The 22,966-nt window shown below is 41.1% G+C and overlaps 1 protein-coding gene across 1 annotated transcript in view; it reads left to right on the top strand.

Annotated features, from left to right (window-relative positions):
- Positions 1-22,966, top strand: part of Macrod2 (mono-ADP ribosylhydrolase 2) — a 1,925,774-nt gene that overhangs the window by 1,295,802 nt on the left and 607,006 nt on the right. Inside the window, exon 7 of the mRNA XM_051144748.1 lies at positions 19,232-19,262. Coding sequence (XP_051000705.1) covers positions 19,232-19,262 — 31 coding nt within the window. The remainder of the gene's footprint in view (positions 1-19,231; positions 19,263-22,966) is intronic.

Here is a 22,966-nt window from a genome sequence, read left to right on the forward strand (position 1 = left end):
CTCTCCTTTTTGTTTTAAACATTCTTTTGAAGGTTTGTGAGATGGCTGAATCCGTAAAGTGTTTGCTTGACTGCAACAGTAACTTTCATTCACCTGTTGTAATTGTTGTCTTGAGGCTTACTGCCTCTATCTGCTAACCTAGGCCTAGTCCTGGAAGCTTCTAGCCTCAGTACAATCTAATCTGAGCCTAGAATGTTCTCAGCCTCTGAGACTTGGTGCCAAATAAATTTGTCCTTTCTAGCTCTTTCTGAACTCTGGCTGGCCGGTTCAACTCAGCTCTCTGGCTCAAACTCCTCTCCAAGCTGACTGATTCCATCTGGCTTCTCTCAGCTTCTGATGGAATTGCTCTGCTTGGCCTCAAAAACAAACTCTAACATCCTGTTTTAGTCTTCTGGCTCCTTCTGGCTTATCCCATCTATACCTGTGTATGGCTTGTTCTCTCTACAACCTGTCTTTGTAGAACTCTCCTGTTAAAAACTGCTTCTGAATTTCATGAATTGAGCCACTAAGAACTCAATTCCACTGCACTACCTCTCAACTCACTGACTTCACCAAATTGACTGAAAAGAACTGACTAGAGCTCAGAGATGTGCAGCCCTCATGTACCACCACACCTGGACCTAAGCTTTTTTTTTACCTGAAACTTGCTCTATACTAGGCTAGCCTTGAACTCGGAGATCTGCTTGCCTCAATCTCCTAGTATTAAAGATGTGTCGGTTTTCCAGCCAGATTATATAGATCTAGAAGGTCTTTGGCTGTTATCTCTTGCCAGAGCAGCCATGTTCTGAATTAAAATTCCTCTGCATTCCCATCACCAGCACTCATATAATATAGCTGGCCATGGCTGCTGCAGGCCTGTAGACTCAGCACTGGTCAAGCAGAGACAAGAGGATACCTGGAGCCTGTTGGCCAGATAGTCTCACCAGTTGCTGAGCTTCAGGTTCAGGGAGAGACTCTGTCTCAAAAAGTAAGATGCAGAGTGATTGAGGAATACAACCAGTTTTGACCTCTGGCCTTCACACACATATGCATATGTACATGCACTAGCACACATACATGAACATGGACACTTGAATATGTATACACACATATACCATATACACACAAAAATCTTTTTTTATTCAAGATCGTCTATAGCATTTTAGGAAATAAATAGGTAAATGTGATTGGGAAATAATGTGATATTTGTAAGTAAGTGAAGTTCTTGAGATGAGCCAATGTACTAAGAAAAAATTTCAGCAGAACCCATGTCTCACTCTTGTTCCTCTCTACCCAAGCTACTTGTCTCCAGCTCTAGCACTCCAGGCTGGGAGATGGAGCTTCAGAAAGGAGAGATTTCACAGCAGCATTGGCTTATGAATTCGGTGTATGTGATAATTAGACTCTCTGTCCCTTAGGGAGTTATCCCTAGGATGTTGGATGGATATTTGTGGTCCCCTCAGGAGTGCTCCTGAATCACTTTCCCCAACAATCTACACTGTTGATCTGTTTCTGCCCTACAACTTTCAGCTCCAACCAACAATCAAGATCTACGACACACTAATGTGTAGGAATAAAAGTAGATGGAATTAAAAAAGAAAATCTACCGTACCTCACAGCCATGCCAAACTCTGCTACAGTGCAAGCAACTTTTGGACTGAATTCTGTCACACATGCAAACACTCATTAGTAGAACTGTGCTTCCAGGCTTATATGGTACACTTCTTGATACCTCTGCATCTGTGGGAATTCCTACAGATAACACTTCACAGAATAAGTTCATTTTGTGCAGCCCAGGGAGTCATCCATCCAACGCGTGACTGTGGTAGCTCTGGATCTGCCTTGGCTTCTGAGGTCTGAGCACCAGGCATAGGTTCTCACAGATTCTCCATATAAGGAGAAGCAGGACTGTACAATCTTTCCCGGAAGCCACAAGACTTGCACATTCTTCATTTCACCATTAAAGGTTTATTTCTAACACATTTACTTATTAACTAATCCCCTGCTATTGTGTACTAACAGTTGACAGAGACACCTTGGAAGGTGGTTATTGATTAATTAATTGCTTCTACAATATATACTTAACAAACATACTAAATGTTTAAATGTCTTAGAAGCTAAATTACGAGCCAGACAATATTCTGAAACAGAAACCCTTTGGAATGCATGAGCTTCTTTTTCTGGCAAAATATGGCATTAGTTTTAATTTTATATTATTGTTAGTTTGATATTTTGGTAAATAAAATTTTAATATTCTTCACATATAGATTCAGTGCTTCGACTGGCCATGGTGTCACACAACTTTAATCCTAGCACTAGGAAGACTTAGGAAGGCATATCTCTGTGAGTTTGAGGCCAGCCTGGTCTACAGACCAGTCAGCAAGTTCCAGAACAGTCAGACCTACAAAGAGAGAACCTGCCTCAAAGAAAACAAACAAACAACGACAGTACAGAATCAGGAATCAGAGCTTTTGCTTAGTTGAATGACTGACTTTAGGAATTTGCCAGAATTGACTTTTCTGGCTAATAAGAAAAAAATTAAAATAAAAAAAAAATCAGATTTTGAAAATACTGTTCCATATCCTCTCCTGCTATAACCCTTCTCAGGTAAATTCTTAACATCTGTATTCCATTACAAAGATATAACAACAGTTTCTACTGTATCTTTTAAGGCTATGCTTTGTCATGTAGATAAAACTGGTTGAATGGTTTCAGAAAAAACACATAGAAATCCTTATACATAATGATTATTCTGGTAAACTGGTTTCAAAATTAGCCCCATATTGCTTAGATAGTATGCCACACCTCATCTAAAAATTATGATAATTTTATGATTTGCATAGAATTAGATTTTAGGTTCTGCCAAAAGTTTGAGATATAAATACTTAACCTAAAGGGAAACACCCTTTTCTTCACACAAATTTACTCTTGAATTTTCAAAGCCGTAGACTTCCCTTGTCACTTGGAGAAACTACATCCTGCTCTACAAGGCTGGAGCTTGGGTGCCGCAAGGGATCATGGGAGTGGCCACTGGCTGTGGCTCTCCCAGCAGTTGCTGACTCCTAGCTGGTGCATCCTCTAGCCTCTGAATCCACTGCCTACAGTTCCACAGACATTCTCAGTGGCTATTAATATTTTTAATCTCTGCCTTTTTTGTTTTTAGGGTTTGTTTCTGCCTTTTGCCTTGGTGTCCCACCAAACAGAGCCTCCTTGAATATTTTATCTGATGTTTTCTCAAGACACATTCTGTGTTTTATTCAGAAAATAACAGTTTTATGGAATGTTAGCACAGAACATTACACTATATATATTTTCAAGATTCCTCAGAACTGGGGAGATGGCCCAGCAGGTACAAAAGTTTGCTGATAAAGCCTAAAGAACTGAGTTTGATTCTTCGGACCTACATGGGAGAAGGTGAAAACTGACTCCCATAAGTTGTTATCTGACCTCCACACACAATGGTAGGTCTGTCCACTACCAATAAATTAAATTAATTAACTAATCAATAGAACACATTTTTTAAAGCCTTTGAGACTCTCAAGGAAAAATTCCTGGTCTCTGAAAGCAGAAAATGGCCCCTGTGGGATCTCCCATGTTCCTTCTGGGAAGCCTAAGAATTATTTTATCTAGGGACTTTGCTAGTGGGCCTAGCCTATGTAATTAAGAACTAAATATAGCTCCTTGTTCTTTCTACAACTAGATTTCTTATCTGGACAAATGACCCATTTATGATAGCTCATAAAATACCATAGACAAGTCATTACATACTTAAGATCCCTCTAATAAAATGTACCCAAAGATGACTATCACATCTGCACTGCTAATAATTTCCCAAGAATATTGCTTAACATAAATAACAGAAAATAGAACATATTACAATTCTGGAGCAGAGAAATAGAATAAAGCCCTACAATTATAGATAAATACACTTCTCTATTTCCAACTGGTGAACATGTCTGCATCTTTCCTCTGCCATTTCTATTTCAGGATGGGAATAGCAGAGTCACCATCTCATCAGCATAATTTTGGTCTTTTAAGCTTGTGCATTCGCTGCAGAATGCAAAATGTCATCGTATTTCTTTAAATACAAAACTTCAGTGTGCATAAATGTGTGTGTATATATGACATGAAAGGGGGCCTATTTGAGAAGAGAAAGAGGAACATCCAGAAGATATGGGAAAACAAGAAGGGCAACAAGAGGAGCCAAGATCGAAATGTGTTATGTATGCATGTGTGCATTTGTATGTTTATATTTGAAAATTATATTTAAATTTATATTTATACATTTAAAATTATGTATAGGAAGATCCCACAGGGAAGACCACCATTTTATCAAAGAATGTATACAAAATATAAAAGACACAACGCTTTTTTGGGGAGGGGTGCAAATGTTCATGGGCACTCAAGGTGAATGAAAACCGTGTCTGAGACTGCAGTTTTGCGAGCACAGGAGCAGCCTAATAAGGAATAGACCATATCTGAAGGCGGCAGAGGCTCCTCGTTTCCTCCTTACTGTCTGTTCAGGCTGCTGACTAGCAGCTGGCAAGCTTATGAGGACAGTGAAGGGTGCCTCATTAGCGTGGCCCTCGCCTTAGAGGATGACGACAAGGGCAGCCTGTAAGTAGCTGTAGAGAGAAGAGGAGGAAATGGGGATTCCACCCAGTTAAACACAGCAACGGAGAGAAAGGGGCCTGTAACTGGGAAAGAAATTAAACAGAGCTGTGAGTTCCAAGAAGCCTTAATCAGTTTCTTTTAAAAAGTCTAAATCAACTGGTGATTAGGATAATGAACACATTCTTGGAAGCCTGTCAGACTACTGAATCATAGTCCTTAGCCTGGAAATGGCTCTCAGAAAACCAGTCATTGAGCCTTTCTCTAAACCCAAGGAAATTCACTTGCAATTCTGGCAAAAAGCATGCTCTCACCTTCTGTCTTCATTCGCAAACAGAAGCACTAAACAAAGTGGCTTTCTCATTGATAACACATCTACATGTGTACATACATGTGCTATGTCCCAGGCAATCAGCCTAAGCAAAAGGGTCTCCTTACTGTAGCAACTAGAAGCACTGTTGGGCAGCTGGACCAAACATTACTTGAAGTTACACTTATCACTGGAATTTGGAGGCAGGCATCTCTCCTCAAAATGTTCTCAGTCATTTTCAATATAAGAATCTCTATTGGTATGAAAGATTCATGGAGTGGAAGGACCAATCTTGTATATGAATTCTCTTTGCTGAGTACTCCACTTCCACTCGCAGTTTAAGCCCAGGGGCAGCATCATTGGTGTTACCTGAGAAATATCTCAGTGCAAATTGCAGAAACATGTTGACTATATGTCTAAATTGTAGATATGGCATGGAGAAATAAAAGTCATATATGTCTCCCTGGAAATAGAGGACACAAAGTGAGAGCAGGGTGTGTTTACATGACCTTACCATGAGAATGCCCCAGTGTGGGAGAAAACCATGGACTTCATCACCTGGCTTCCTCCTGGGTGGTCACTAATTTCTGGAAAGCTTTCTCCAGCTATCAATGGTCTGAATGGCATGGCCAGGGTCCCTCACCTGTCTTCCTGTGGTTAGAATGAATGCATCTGTGTATTGAGAAAGAGCTCAAAGTGCCTTTGTCATCTGGTCACCTGTTTCAATAAACACCCTCAGCTGATAACATTAGCATCATATAGACTCTCACTGAAGGTGTGAACTCCTCTCTGCCACCCTAGATTCACGGAACCAGTTTGGGGTCAGCCAACTGCCCAGGTCTAGGTAAACACTGAAGTTTGAGAGGCATGAACTCCTGCTCCCTTCTTTAAATCTCCATCCCTGGAAAAGGCAAATGAACCTATGTTGAGCCCTATGGTTCCTGGGATAATTAGAACAAATAACTGTAGGAGGCAGCTGCAAACTTTGAATATCTGTATATATTTTTCTTTTTTCTCTTTATTTATTCTTCTCTCATAAAATACATCCTAAATGGAGACTCTCCTCTATCCATTCCTCCCACTCTCCCCACTTTCTCCCTCCCCCAGATCCACTCCTCCTCTTTTTCCCTTCTTAAAAGAGCAGGCCTCCCAATGATATCAACAGAACGCCGCATAACGAGATGCCATAAGACTAGGCACAAACCATAGTCTCAAGGCTCGACGAAGCAACCCAGTAGGAGGAAAGGGTCCCAAGAGCAGAAAAACCGTGAAACTAAATATGAAGTGATATGAAGTGTGGCCAAAGAGGTCACCTACTGCTTTTGCAGCTTGGTATTAGCTAAAGATCCCATGAGGAAATATTGGCTTAGAAAAGAAAGCATTTGATGCACGCTGGGAAACTTAGGACAGCTTTTAGGAGCTTTTAGAAAATAAAAATTACCTGTGGAGATATGCTTAATATTTGGCCACTTGTTGTCACCAAAAGCCTTCTGCAGGTACGGTCTCAATAGCAATAAGCAATATTTATTGCTAATTTAATCATCATGTTGTTGTTGTTGAAGGATGTATCACATTTCAGAGAAAAAGTGGAAACGGAGACACAGAGAAAGAGGAAGAGCCATGGATAGGAGTGCGGCTGCAATAAGCTTTTGTTTGTCTGAGCTAGACTTCCAACCTGCTATCCATGTGCTTAATTTTGCTTGTTCTCTAATATACATTTGTGATATTTCTATTAAAAACAAAATCCTACCCTTTGTGAAATTACGCTTCCCTGGAATAAAAGTCTAGCAGAAATCGTGGTGACTACAGTTGTCTACCTGTCAATCAGAAATGTCTCCATCCCCTACCCTTTGCTTTCAATTACCCATCAAGACAATACTTGACTTCCTCACATTGGCAACCAGAATCATAATCAGGCACACAGACTCAGTTTATTCCCAAGGGGTGGGACAGAACTTAGTCTTAGATCATTTTTAGTGAGTTATTGCTTGTCAGCTTCTTCAACACTAGGCCTGCATATTTCCCTGTGCAGGAGTCCTCATGAACCCTCTGGACATAGTGAACGGTCAGCTGCAAGCTCCCTTTCATGTGTTTTCATGGTAATGCTGGCTGGATTCATAAAGCAATCCCAAGGATATACATAGAAATAACCCACACCTTCCTCCTGAGCTGGCAGAACCCTCTTACGGTCTAGCTGTACCCCATAGTGTTTTTTTATTCATTTTGAAAACAGGCTCCATTTGGTAAGACTCATATACCAATTGACGGCCCACAAAGTACAACCATGTTTAGGGACCTGAGGAGCAATTCTTGAACTTGAAAAATATGATGACAATGAATTTCCTTTTCCTCTTCCGTTCTTGCTTTCCTTTGCAGGAGCCATCCTACAGGGTGCGTCTCTTAGACACCACTTTCTTAGTCATTATCCTCTAATTAATTCCCTTGTTAAATATAAAGTGTGCATTAGGCTTGACTAATGTCTTCCTTTGTGTCTTAGGAAAGAGGAATTTATTACCTTTACATATTGACTCAAGCTGCATAACCACAATTCATTTGTTTAAAGCCCTTCTTTTTCACAAGCCATACTGGAGTTTAGGCCCCAAGCAACTGCCAAGGGTCTCACCTGCCTCTCATCAGTATGATGTGGAGTCAGGTGTTTGCACATATAATTGGCTGGAGAACTGACTGGATTCACATGGAAACCCATCTTTTCCTTTGTGTGGCGCCTTCCTGTTCACACCACAGAACTGTAGAGGGGCTGATGTAGAATCGCTCAATTTGTAGAGGGAACATGCTGACATTTTAAGGGACAGAAGAGAGGTGTCAAAAATCTGCAGGCGCAGAATTTACATATGTGTTGGCAAACTGGCAATCTGCTCCTCTCCAATTATGTGGGTCCCCTGAGGAATTAGTAACACAGACAAGGACTTCAGCTCTTCCCAGGGGACAGCTCTTGCCTCTAAGGGCACAGGGCACAAGATGCAATTATATGATACAGCAGTGGTGGGACCAGTTAGAACATGGCTGCCAAAGTGTGGCCCTGGGAGCCAGCAGCAGCAGCATCCCTGGGAACTTGTTATAAATACACTTTCGCACTCTAGACCTTCTGGATTATAGGCTCTGGTCTAGGCCTCCTGGGGATTTGTGTTCAGTTATGAATCTACTAGAACTGGCATGGTAAGGCACAACTGAATTATGTCACTCATAATGTGGAGGCAGGAGGATTAAACATTTGAGGTCAGGGGCTGGAGAGATGGCTCAGTGCTTAACTGGTTAAGTGGCTGCTCTTCCAGAGAACCTGGGTTCAATTCCCAATGCCCACATGACAGCTCACAACTGTCTGTAACTTCAGTTCCAAGGGATCTGATACCTTCATACCTAGGCACATAAAATACAGTTAAATTAAAAAGAATTTAACTTGAGGCCAGCCTGGACTGCATAGCATGACTCCATGTCTAATCATATCAACATCAGTAATAAAAAAATATCATTATATCCTGGTAAATAGTACCTGAAATGTTTTCACTTCTCGGTGGCACTATCAAAGAATTCGTAGATCTAACCAGCCCTTTCTCAAGACCCCAAACTGTTCCACATGAACTCTTCTCTCCTTTCTTTGATCTCCGTGTCTCTATCCCACAATACCCAGTGCTTAGATTGTTGAGCCAGAGGATCAGTGTGTGCATCTGAGATCTTCTCCTCGGCTGCTGTGGGGCTCTGGGAGGGGACTCATCCCTTCTGGGAGCAGTGATTGTAATAATGCCTGTTAAAGCTCACTTTTTTTTGTATGCAAAAGGGCAAAGCCTACCTGTATTATTCCGTACAGTGTTGCTATAATGAAATAAGTGGAGTACTTCACAAACAAAAGACTTGTTTAGCTCACAGGTCCGGAAGTTTGAGGATGTAGGCCTGGCACCTGCTAGGCACTGGGGAGGAGCCTCTTGTTCCTCCATAACATAACACAGCATCATGGTCAAGGGTCAAAGGGAGAGATCCCAGGGCAAGACAAGAAGCTAGAAATACTCAGGGACCAGGTTTATTGCTCTTACAATGGCAAGTGCTCATGGGAATGAACCTGGCCATGAAATCATTTTATTAATCCCTTTCAGGGGCAGTGTTCCAGTGACCTAATAGCCTCCCAGTAGGGCCTACCAGTTAAAGGTTCTCTGGCCTCTCATCGTGGCCACAGTGATCACCAAGTTTTTAGGACACGACTTCTGGAGGACACCCTGAAACCATAGCCAAACAATGGCACTATTTTTCTCAAAAACGCAGGCTCCCTTAGGTTGGTGGCTCTGGTTTTTTTTTTGTTTTGTTTTGTTTTTGCTTGCTTGTTTGTTTCTTTTTTCTGGAACTCAGCTTACCAATCACTAATAAAAAGAATCTTTTCCAAAATAACCTCCAGGTTACTTAATGGTACAAATCACTGCTGTCTGCCACAGAGGTAAATAATATTAACAAATGCCTTAGAATAGCTACCCAGAAGCAAAGCGTACTCTGAAAAGATATTAGTGGAAAGGGATTTAGTAGGAAATGGTTCTCTGAGTAGAGACTGAGCGTGAAAAGCGTGGGAGATGTCAGAAAAGAATCCCAAGTGACTGTCCAGCCATCACTGATGCCCTCTGGACAGCGCAGGTGGTAATTCAGCATTGTCCCCATAGGAGCGTATACAAGCCTCCCATGAGTCATGAACCAATCATTCCTAACTTGCTGCTTCTCGTTGGAGGGAGGGCAGTTGATTTGGAGACTACTTGCTCCTTGTGTGTACTGGGAAACGGGTAGCAGCATGCTGGGCTTGACCTCTGCCTACTCGGGGAGGTACACGTTTGACATTCTAGAGCCAGGAGAATGACTCAGTTGGCACAATGCCTGGTGCACATCCATGGAGGTCTGAGTTCAGATCCCAGAACCCATGTATGGGCACTGAGTCTATATCACCAGCCCCAGACAAAGGGGAGGGATGGAGGAAAAAGTGGGTAACTGAGTGTAACTGAGTGCCGGTGAGGAGTCAGTCTAGCTTAATTGGTGAGCTCTAGGTTCAGTGAGAAACACAGTCCCACCTTGACCCCTGACCATATGTGAGAGTGAATGCACCGGTAAACACGTGTATGAGATACACATCCTGACTGAGATACTGAACATGTCTTTTCTGGGAACACTAAGGACAATTCTGAGGTCCCTGCATCTAGAGAGCCAACCCAAGGGCCTGCGTTTTTGCAGCCAGGACTCTTGACTTTGGTCTTTCATTTTTGTGTGCACAGGGCTCTTCTGATCATGTGCCTCTTCTTCAATCAGGAAACTGTTCTCAGAAGGCTCAGTTAGGCATAGCAGTGGCTGGGAGCTGTGGCCTTTCAGCCTCAAGTGGGTAATTTACTCCTCAGGGGATCTAAAATGATTGACTCTTGTCTCAACTGACCCTGGGCACTGCACCAGCTTTACCAAAGGGCATCCCCAGCCATTCTTTCCCCCTGGGTGGCACCCCTGGGTACCAGAGTTGCCAAATGTGTCTGTTACATGTACTTAAGCATGAGGAGACTGAGGACCTTTACAGAATCCTAATTGAACAAGGTCATTTGAAAGTCACCTTTTGGGGGACATTCTGTTTCAGTAGAAGCTTCCAGCATGAAATGCAGGTGAGCTGCTGTCAGCCAGGGAGGGTTCACTGTTCTTGGGTTCCTTGCTTTCCTTTGCTGTTACGTAGAGTTTACAGAGCGAACATTACGGAACAGAAGGAACATTCTTGCGGTTCAGCAGGTTTATGGACCCCCGTTCCCATTTTCACATATGCAGAGTTTTCAGTGAAACATTTCTACCAGTCATAAGAGAAAGCTCGAGCAGAAAGCAGGTTCTTCCCTTGGCTGGTTCCAACATTGTGCATCCTAATAAATTCATAGTGAAACTAATCCAGCTGTCTTCTTGCATAATGTAAAGTTTGGAACGGGACTGCTACTATTCATGGCTACATAATACTTTGTTTTATACTGCGTGGAGTTGTATCGTTATAACCCTGAAAGCATCTGGCAATAAATGACTTTATGACAGCTATTTCGAAGGTATAATGAAGAAAACAAAAAGAAATCGAGTTATTGCTTATAATCATGGAGCCTGGATGAGTTCTGCCAGTGCACTCAGAGCATTAGGCTGTCTCTCCCTGTGTGATTTTTACCCACACTTTGTTATAAGTGGCCGTGGCCTTCAAATTTCTCAGCTGTTTAATGGAATGTGCACCATGCTGGCACTTATATTTTTAAGAGCAGTGGGTTTTTGTTTAAGGGACAGTATCCTTTTGACCATGTAGTCATGTATGTGGGAGGAAGAAGTAGAACGGACTCTATTTTTAAACAGATATCTCAATGAAAACAAACTTAAGGACTTTTGTGGTATTTGCAAAATTGGAAATGTGCTTTCCTCTTTACTCAGTGGTTAATTGGGCTCCCCCACCACAGCACAGTTACTGCTAAGTGTATTTGTTACTGGGCTCTTTATTTTCTATAGGAAAAAAAATACATGTTCAACAATATGGCAGAGAGAAGTCAGCCCATTCTGTAGAAGTATATGCAGCCATTATAAACCTGAGCTAGTAGTTCAGCACACACCAACATTTAAAGATCCTCAAGGCCTGGAATATAAACACTGTAATTCACGAACACAAAACAGTATGTATATTCCATTCATTATCTACTCAGCAAATGTTTATTGGGTTCTAATCATTATATAACAATAAGAAAAATAGGCCTTTGGCCTTGGTGCCGTGATGAGCCTCTGAATCCAGTGGAGGTGTGCTGAGAGACAATTTAATGAATTAGGAAAGAAAAGGACCTAGTGAGTACAAATGAATGGGGAGGAAGGACACCCACCACAGCATCTGTAGCTATGCCTCAGGGGATTGCTAGTGTAATAAGAAAAAGACAGGGAAAGCCTGGCCTAGGGGGTCCGGGAGGGGTGGCACACCCCTTTAATCCCAGCACTCAGGAGGAAGAGGCATGTGGATTGCTATGAGTTTGTGGCTAGCCTGGTCTACAGATGGAGTTCCAGGACAACTAGGTAAACAAAGAGAAACCTCGTCTCAAGAAAACAAAAACAAAATCAAACCAAAACAAAAAGGAAAAGGTTGGGGTATGACTGACAGACAGAGTATCTATGGGTGTCTGCCCATACCTGTCTTGTTTGCGGACACTGTGGCATTTTAACACAGGAACCAGCTACAAACACTGGAAAGAGTGGTAGAAACCTTGAAGAAGCCAGAGCAGAGGGCTTGCTAGGTGTTAGATATGTACCATTCTGGACAGGACAGAATGAAAAACCTATGTCCAACAGAGTGAAGAAGTGATTCAGAAGTATTGCTCTCTACATATGAGGGGGTTTTGGGGAAACAAGCATTTCCCCCCTCCACCTTAATCAAGTGTGTGCCCAGCATGTGGTCTCTGGGCCACATGTTTCATAATTCCCAAGCATGAACTTCGTAGGAGCAATACCTTGTCGATATCAAAAGGTTGTCCATGCGTTTTGTAGATACCTGCTTCTGACAATTATCTCAATAAATTAAACATAGCGATTTCAGTAAAATCCTAAACAATAAGCAAACACGTTATACTTTGACCTATGGAGCATTCTTTTTGTTAGTAGTACATAGAGAAACAAGACTATGTGTCCTGCAAGTGACAGCTTCCTCAAATCAGTGTAATGCAATACATAATTAAAAACACCTAAACAGAAGATGTATCATGCAGTGTTATCTGCTGGAAAATAATGAGAAATCTACATAAATCCAAATGAACCATCAAATATGTATGTTGTCTCAGAAACTGAAAGATCTCCATGGTTGGAAACACTCTATAGTTAATTCATACCAACCGGTCACTGACACCAGAACTCCCCATCTGCTCATCCTTGTGGCTAAACAGCGCCCTTCACTACTTAAGCCAATGCTCCTTCCCTTGGGATTGAGAGTGGGTCAGGCCTGTCAAAAGTCAAGGCTGTTTCCCAAGCTTGCACAGTTTGACCATGAATAAGAATGAGAGAAAAAATCCTTCTGTTCTTATCAAGGGTCAGCGAAAATAAGGTACTGAGTACAAGGTCCAAGTACACGTACTCTCAGCATCGATGAGGGGCACTGCCAGGGTCAACTGAGAAGGCCGAGGGGTTCCTGTTAGAGAGAAGAGCCAAAAAGAACATGGGAGGCAAAGTCTACAGACTTCTCCATTCCTGAGCTTTCATAAGTGTGCAAAGCTGGCCTGGCATAAGGAAGTGGATTCCAGTGGATAGTCCAATCTACAACCTCACAAATGAAGTCTTTTCTTCCTGCCAAGGCAAGTGGTTCATTGTTTCTCTCCAAAAAGAGCAAACATATTGTGGTTTAGGAAACTTAACTGAAAACCAAATTCCAGGTTTCTGATCAAACCCCATTAGCAAAGAATCTTTTTGCCTTTGGAGTTTGCTGGTAGGGGATTCTAGAGGGTTATAAATTGGGCTGCTGATGTAATTTCCAAAATTCTATAGGTCACTGCTGAGTTAAATGTATTTCAAACAAACTAAATAAATTGGCCTGGGTCTGAATAAAATTTCACATTTCTGTGTGGTGGGGAGTTCTGAGAGAGATAGTTATACTAAATGCAACTTTGAAATAAAGACTTCTTAGGCTTTTCATTTTTGGTGTCCTCAAAACTGTAAATTTATTATGGCAAAGAACACAGAACATGTATACACTACAAAAATCCCTTGGTTCAACTCTCTCTCTCTCTCTCTCTCTCTCTCTCTCTCTCTCTCTCTCCTCTGACTTTTCTCTCTCCTTTCTCATCCCTCTCAATAAAATGTGATTAATGGTAGAAATTTGGTTTACATGAATTATGTTCAAAGTTATTTTATGTAGCATAAATTTTACATGCCATTATATTTCCATCTCTGCTTTATCATTGCCTCTTTGAGCTAACATAATAATATTACCAAAGTCACCCCCCATTACATTACCATTTCCCTTCCCATTTAACTCAACAATGTCATTTGCGGATGAAGCCATCTTTCCTTGTTAAAACAGACAAGGCATTTCGTACATTCAAACTTTGTCGTACAGTTGCATGATTGATTCTAAGAGAGGACGACGGGAAGCCAGGCAAATAACAGTCACCCTTACCTGCTTCGTATGCTTAGTATGTTCTTCCTTCTGCCAGATCTGGTGGGAAAACTACTCATATAACTGGACTCGAAAGTTAGGTGGAGGGTAGTTAGTTCAGATGAATTCCCCAGGAAGCCGACTCTGAGACACAGTGAGCGTGCCAGACGGCTGCTAACAAATACTTCAGGGGAAAGAGGAAAGATTCTGCAGCAGCCTAAGGGTTGATGTAGATTGCAGGCCCAGTGCCAGGTCCTGCTGATCCCATGAGGAGCTTTGATATAAGAAGGGCCCTTCACTATTACACTGCGGAAACCACGATGTCCAGCCCTTTGTTCCCTTCATTGGTCTGTCACTGGTGTGCCCCAACAGGCTCAAGGTTCTGTCATTTTACAGCTACGCCAGTCCCTGAAAAGTCTTTTCGTGACAGGCTGTCTTCTGAAAGTACTCAAGAGCAGTCGTCTTCAAGGAGCGGGAATTTGTCCCTTAAGGAACAGTTAGTAATCTAAGTATTTATTGTCATGACAGGATAAGTGTCCCTGGCATCTAGTGGGATGAGTCCAGAGAACAGTCCAGACATGCACCTGACAGCCTCCAAGAACAAATAATGACATAATCCAAAATATCAATAGTGCTGAGATAAGGAGTCAGTATGCACTCCACAACCACCTGCCAAGCAACACTGTGTCCACTCTTGAGGTCACCATTACGAAGACAGAACTTGTTGGACACAGTGTTGCCTTCCTTTTTCCCCTTAGTATTCTCATAACCTTTGAGGCAGGTCTCACGGTTTCCTTTTGCCCATGAGGAAGGTGGCCTTCAGAGCAGTTAAGTGAACTGTTCCCGCCGTGAAATGGAGAAGGACAAAATGTTGGATATAAAGTGCCTGCTTGGAGGAGCAGTTGCTGTGTCTTTTTCTTTTCCCAGGAAGTTCAGAACATGCCACCCCAAATACACCCCTCTGTCTTGCTGACTGTTCTGAGTTGGAGACAAAGGAATGAGAGAGCACAGGAGCAAAAGACGCTGGAGACAGGATTCCTTTTGTGATTGGAAAGAGTATTTTTTTTCATACACTATATTCTGATTACAATTTCTCCTCCCCCGACTCCTCCCAGATGATCCTGACTCCTCAATCCACACCCTTTCCTTCTATTAATAGAATACAAACAAGCATCTAAAAAATTCTCGTAAAACAATATAAAATTAATTAAGATAAAATAAAAGCAAACAACAGGAATAGGAAGAAACAAACTACCATAAGAAAAAGAGCCAACAGCAACAACAACAAAAGAAACATAGATGCAAAGACACACAAAGAAATCCCATAGAAACCTAATGCCAGGGATCATCATATATACTCAAAGGACCTATATGGGAAAAAAGAAAAAAAAAAAAAAAAAAAAAGAAAGAAAGAAAGGAAAGGAAAGGAAAAAAAAAAAAAAAAAAAGAAGCCCAGACAAAGCATTATGAGACAAGGAACCTCAAAAAGTAACAATGCGTTTATTTTCTGTTGGCTTTCTACTGCTGGGCATGCGGTGTGTCCTTAAGAGAAGTTTGTGTAAGCAGTGGGACTCCACTGGAGAAAACTGCTTTTCTTTGTGAGTCGTTATCAATTGGAGAGAGCTGCTGAGTTAGGAATGGGCTTTGTGTCTACTTCCCCTCCCAGCTTTGGGACCCCATCAGGTTTAGACCTGTGCAGGCCCTGTGCATGCTGCCACAGTCTCTGTGAGTTTGCATGCCAGTCCTGCTGTGTTTAGAAGGACTTATTTTCTTTTAGTACCCCATCCCCCACTGGCTTTTGCAATCTTTCTGTCTCCCCTTCCTGAGCTCTGAGGGGCAAGGAATTGATGGAGATATCTCATTTAGGACTGAGTGTGCCAAGGGCTCTCATCCTCTCACATTGTCCAGCTATGTGTATTCTGTATTTCTACCAATCTGCTGCAGGAGGAAGCTTCTCTGTTGATGGCTGAGCAAGACAGTGATCTATAAGTGTAGCAGATGTTAGGGGACATTTTATTGCTACATTACTGTAGCATAACAGTCATATTTTGCATATTTTGTTTTTCCCTATGTCCCTGGTCTATCTAGGTTCTTGGCCATCTGAGCAGAATCAAGTATAGCTTCTATCTCATGGAGTGGGCCTCAAATTAAATTAGATAATGAATGTATACTCTCACAAGTTTTGTTGCCCTATTGCAGCAGCATATTCTGCATGCAGGTCAATCACCATTGTGTCCAGAAGTGTGTAGCTAGCTAGTGTTTACTTTTCTCTTCTGACGCTGTGCAGAGTTACCTTCTAGGACCTTGAATGCTAGTCAGTAGGGGTGAAGGCTCTAGGTAGGCATCAGCTTGACTTCTCCACGTTTAGTGAGTTGTATTTTTATTGTCTTCAGCAATAGGGACTTATGGTCAGTTTGTGGAGAGCATCCAAGAGTCTTGAGAACACTGGGTTGTTGGGGATATCCATAGAGCCCCTTTGGCCAACAGCTCAAATAGATGTAACCCATTCCTGGAAGTACAACTGTCTAGTTGGGGCTAAGGTGAAGGTACCCTCCTTAAGTCAAAGACAGGAAGTTGAGCGCAACAGACATCTGTACAAACAGCCCTTGTTACATGACCCTGTTTTTTCTAGCCTTACTCAGCTACCCTTAGAAAAGGCCTTGCCTTCTCACTTATTCTTTGACTCCCTATTCTTTGTCTAATTCAACACACATACTAAGTGTTTTCAACTCCTTATGAAAACTTTAATGCTATAAAAATCTTGATATATATATATATATATATATATATATATATATATATATATATATATATATATATATATTCCCTATGGATAAAGCTCTTAACAGTCTAGCTGAAGAACTCTAAGAGTGTGGCAGTCAAATCTTGCTTCCTCTACCATTTGATGCCTTGCTGCAACCTTTCTCAAACATTTTTCTCCAAACATAAGAAGAATGAAGCTCAGATCAGTTTGCTCCTGAATAATTTCTGGGTCTTGAGCTATAAACTTAAATTGCTCTGTCCCACTCAAAAGGCAGAGAGCAGTGTAAGTGTCCTGACACAAATGATAAAAATGCCCCGATTCTTCTTTGGTTTCTGTTTTGCCACAGAACATTCCAGACTCTGATTCCTTAGAGTACACTGGCATCTAGGAGGTTGAAAGCTGGTGGTCATCTGGGGGAATGCTGTAAAGAAACTCTGGTAATTTCAAAATCTATTTTATATTATTGTTCCATGTCAACTGAATCTTTCAAAAACATTATTTAGATGTTATTTGCACCCAAAGAACCCTAAGGGGATTCTGGGAGTGTGGCTCAGTCATAGAGTTCTTTCCTAGTGCATGAAAGTTTCCATCTCAGCACTGCACAAAAAAAGAAAGGAGAAAATAAGCCAGGAAGCAAATTATTTGTTCAAACTAAGTAAAATATATTATATTTATTTAATATTAATTAATATTTATTATATTTAAAATATAATCATGTCATTTCCCCCCTTCTCTTTCTTTCCTCAAACCCTCTTATATCACCTTTCTCCAAATCTTCCCATATCCCTGCATCCCTCACTCTCGAACTGATGAACTCTCTCTTTTATTAATATATACATATATATATATATGAACATAAATATATGAATACATCTGCTGATTCCCTTTAGTGTTACTTGTATATGTGAATTCAGGGCTGAAATTGTACTGTGCAACCAATTAGGAGGCTTATCCTGGGAAGGATTACAGCAGTCATCAGTAGCCTGTGGTTCTTTCTCTAGAGGTGGGGCACTGAGAGATTTCCCCTTCCCACATTACCATGCTTATTGGTGTTGTCCTTGTTCAGGTCTGGTTGAGACAGTCATATTGAGGTATCATGGGTGCAGCTCCCTTGTCATTTCTAGGAGACACAGTCTCCCAGCGGACCTTCCGGTCCTCTGCCTTCTATAAATCTCCATCTTTTCTTCCTTGATGTTCCCTGAGCTTCCGGTGCAGGAGTTCTATTATAGACGTACCCTGTGGGGCTGAGCACCCCATGATTGCTTGGTCTCCGCATTGTGACCAGTTGTGGTTTTCAGTAATGGTCTCTGCTGCAAAGAGAAGTTTCCCTGATGAAAGTGGGAGCCACATTTATCTGTGTGTAAAAAATAATTTTTAGAGTGCGGTTAGGCATTATCCTGGTCTAGTAAAGAGGAAGTGGTAGGTTCTTCTCTACAATCCAGGGCCTCACTAGGTCTAGTTAGTCAGGCAAGTTATAAGTTTTTTTACAATTGAAATCATGAAGATCAGAAATAGTTGGTTAATTTACTCAGAAGTGTATCCACACCTGAGTCGCATTCCACAGTTAGAAAACCCCATCTAAATTATAATGTACATCTGTACTTGTGTATTCATTTTCAAAATGAGAATCTTTACTGTCAGCACAGTATGTTGTGATGTAATACTTTAGTCAGTGTTTAGTACTGTCTCCCCAAACAAAAGCATATGCACTTTATAAGTTTATAATAAAATTTCCTGACATAATTTGCATATTAGAACAAAATATATAACATTCTTATAAAATCTAAGGAGCCACTTGTTTTTCACTAAGTGAATTTTGGTGAATTTTGGCCAAAAAATTGTGCTTGTAACAAGGCTATACTTACAGTTGCATCATGACATGGATGATGACTGTTGCATGGAATTTCCACCTTTCACACCACGATAGCACAGAGGCAGGAAGAACTGCTTGCTGAGCAGCTATTAACATGTGACGCCTCCATTATACATCTGTGAGAGAGCCATGAGGACTCAATAGAAAAATGCGGCCAACTGATTGCAAAGGATAATTTCTGATCATTGGGTTGTCCTTGCTTGAGTGTAATCCATGGCTTTACTGACTACATTTTTTTGTTTGTTTCTTTGAGACAGGGTCTCTCATTCTGTAGCCTTGGCTTTTGCTATGCAGCTGTGGCTGGTATCAAACTCACAGAGATCCAGCTGTTTCTGCCCTCTGACTGCAGGGATTACAGTCGGGCATCACCACACTCAGGTTTTTGTAATTTCCTAATAATAGTGACTGAGCAATTGTCTTGCTAGATTCCTAAAAACTTAATGGCTGGGTTTTCTGAGTTGATCTAAACACTTGAACTCACAGATCTGAGAGTCACTTCATAAACGGAAGCAAGTAGATGTCTAGATAGATAATGTTGAGCAAAGCTGTTCTCCTAAAACTATTTTCTGTGTTTTTTATTCACAGGCATTTCCCTGCATTTCAACAGGCATTTATGGTAAGTCGTTTAACATTTGATGGTGTTTGTAATTTTGTTGTTGTTGTTGTTGTTGTTGTTGTTGTTGTTGTTGTTAAATCAGTGGTGTTGGAAGGTAATGGTTAACTGGAAAAATTCAAGATTCTTCCATGAATATATTTTCTGTGACTTAGAGAAACTGAAACTGCAGGTCAGATTCCACTAAGGAGTCCTGGAAGGTAATTCAATTTGCTTGGTGTTCTTGAATTTGGTTACACTGGACATCCAAATGAAATGATTTGACACATGGTATCTTTAAGTCTTTTGTTACATAAAACATTTTGTTCTAGCAAGGTTGACTTCTAAAACTTGTTTTCTTTATTAAAGTCAAAATTTTCTCTAAGTAAATGTATAATGTACATAAAGCCTGGCATTGTTGCTTTACTGGGACTTACAAAAAATATTAAAATACACAAGCATATATATCTGTATCTTAAGCTTATATGACAGCCACAAAAGTTACTGTTAATAAAAACAAATAAGTATAATAATCTGCAAATGTTTTCTTTTTTGGTGTTGATGGATTTTTTTAAGCAGTGAAAGATGAACTTGTTTCCTAACCTGGTATTCCTTTAAAGGCCTTCGTGAGAATAAGATGAAAAATGTCCCAGCTAATAAAATGAGTGGATGAAGACTTGGTGATGTGTTTAAACATTTAAGGCAGGACTTAATACCTCTTCTGATTGCACTTTAGAAACCAGGAAGTCCATGCTGTGGAAATGGGCAGGTATGGGCTAGCTCTCCTAAGCCATTTGTACAGTTCCTTTGTGTGTTAGAAATCACAAGTATTTGCTTAAGGGAAGCATTGTTTGCAGGTGGTAATGTACCCAGTTCCAACCTTCAGTGTGTGGAGAGTCTGGCTGGGTGACACCACAGACATGGTTCTCATTGCAAGGATGTTCTTTCATCGCAGTCTTGACTTTCCTCAACAATGAAAAGCACAGGACTGCCTAAACCACTACAATGGGCTCTTTGTCTATTACCATGTCAAGCCATTGAGGCCTTTTCTTTCTGAAAATATCGTGGTTATAATAGGCTATGCTGTGAAGCAGGGAGTAATGGGAGTGCTTAGAAAGAAGAAACAGAAAAGTAAAGGGAAATAAGAACAGACTGTTAAAATAGACCCCAGAATGGACAGGGAATGCCAACTCCCACCTGAAGTAGATCATGGTCACTGTTCATCCCATAAGGACAAGAATCCATTCTTAGGGAATATGGCTGAAATTTTAACAACTGGCTCAGTCCCCCTTGGGAGGATAAGGAGCTAGTGAAGACAGTTAGGAGTTCAGTAGAGTGGCTCATAATAACTTGATGAAACGGCTTTCTTATTGCTGTGATGAAATACCTGGCAAAAACAACTTAAGGAAGAAAGGGGGTTACCTTGGCTCTTTGTTTGAGGGTACAGTCAGTCCCTCACTGTGGGGAAGACCTGGTTGTGGTGACATGAGAGAGCTGGCCATGTTGTGCACATGGTCATGAGGCAGAAAGAAGCAAAGGCTGCTCTGCTGGCATCCTCCTCGTCTTCAGTCTGGAACCTCGGCTCATGGGGCAGTGCTCTGTCCATTCAGGGTGGGGCTTTTCTCCTTGGTTACACATCTATGAAAATGCCTTACAGATACATAGAGAGGTGTGGCTCTCAGGTATTTCCAAACCCAGTCAAGCTGGCAATGACGATTAGTCCTTGCTCTCGCTACCAGGCAAGTGAAGCCAATTCCACGGTGCTAGGTCAAAGAACGCTGCACTCAAGCCATGGCTTCTCATCTCGGTTCTCTTTGTTCTAGGAAATTTATGAATGAGGCCAAAATCCATGGCAGTTAGAGGCCAGAGTTCCATGTTCTAATCCAGGACATCTATTTCACTAACTTGTAGAAAACTCTAAGATGCTGTAGTTTATGGCCCATTCTACATGGGGCAATTTGAAGATGCTACCCCATTCCCTTAGGAAACCAAAGCTTTCTGATTAGTCCTTGGCCATTTGGCAGGACACGTATATTGTAAATGCTTGTTTTCTTGTTTTTATTCAGAGCCTGGTAGCACCTCTTCCTTAATTGCATTAGTTTTACTTTTATCTTGATTTCTGGAAGGTGGACTTAGTAATATATTTAAAGAAAGTAGTCTTTGACTACAAAGGAAAATTAAATTTAAAACAAGCAAAGAAAATTTTCAACATTTGTAGTTCTTGGTACAATGATTTTGAGTAAACTTTTGGAATAATCTTAGGTTCCACTCCTTGCCTTTCTTACTCCATACGGCAAGCCACGCTAGATTAATTTTTCTGTATCGCCACATGCTTTCTATTCCCCATCTGCTCAGGAGCCTTGGATTATATACCATTGCTTATGAGTTCATCTTCACTCTCTCTCCATGGAACATTGGACACTTTCTAGATTCCCTCAAACTACTGTACTTTCAAAAAGACAGGGGAAAAACCCAAGCCCTCTGTGAGTAGATGCCAATTGATAGATTTATATGCTATTGTGTGTTTAAAGAAACAGTTTTGCAGCAGCTTTGGTTTAGTTAGGTTTGTTTTTGATTTTTGAAGCAATGTGTTTCAACTTGTGATCCTGCTGTCTCAGCCTCCTGAGTACCAGAGTTGAAGCTGTACAACATCATGCCCGGTTTGCAAAGTTTTTATTTAAGTAATTTATTTACTTCTGCCATGGAAGTTACTTTTGGGGAAATCCTTGTCAGGACCGGTAGTTTTTCAGAACATCCTTTGGCATTTGTCCATCCTGACATATCCTCTGTAACTCTAATCTAACAAAACTCAGAGCATAGGGCTAACAAGCTTCAATGCTCCATTTTTCCTGCAATACACTCCTTTACCACACGTATGCATGCACACATGCACATACGTGCACACACACACACACACGACAAATTATATGTTATCTGCACTATCTCCACTCTTGTTTTCTACTCCATACCACAAGAAGAAGACATGCTATGCATATCTGAAGAGGCTGCGTTTCCATCTCCAAGAAGCCTTGAGTGTCCAGCCCTTAGAGATCACTGCGCCTTCTGAAACTTTTGAGCATTTGTTGCTCCATACAGTTTTCCAAATAAGTTTTAAACCCATAGCCAATGTGGATTCTTATTATCATTATTGGTTTGTGGTGGAAGATGTCAAACCAAGGGGTCTTGCACTTGCTAGGCAGGTGTTCTACCACTGAACTGGCTTCTGGGATCACAGTATACTGGTGCATAGACTTTTTATGCCCTGTACCCAGCAGGACACTGTGTCCATGATTAGCAAATATTTGTTGTTGTTGATGACAGTAATAATATCACATAAATTGTTGCCTAACTGAAGATATAGAAAAATAATTTTTTGATTGGAAAAAAAAAACAGACAGAGAATGCTAATATGTTGTCATTTTCTTTTTATATTTTCCCCCAGGTATACCAGACATAAACATTATACATATTTATCTGATATTCTAGAATGTTTTACTATATGAATACATTGAGCAATGTTCAAACCAGGCTGTATACATCCGTCACCTAAAGCATGTTTATGATCAAAACCCTCAAAGTCATTTCTCCGTGCTTTTTCAAAGTAAGCAATGCTTTGTGATAATCACTCTGCCCAAATGGTGTTTTCTTGGTTGGTAAACGCCACCAATTTAGGGAAAAGAGACATTTGTAAAAAGCTTTCTCACGACGGAATTGGTGTTTGCAGGCAC

Source organism: Acomys russatus, chromosome 4 (genome assembly GCF_903995435.1).
Source record: "Acomys russatus chromosome 4, mAcoRus1.1, whole genome shotgun sequence".
In the NCBI taxonomy this organism is placed as follows: domain Eukaryota; kingdom Metazoa; phylum Chordata; class Mammalia; order Rodentia; family Muridae; genus Acomys; species Acomys russatus.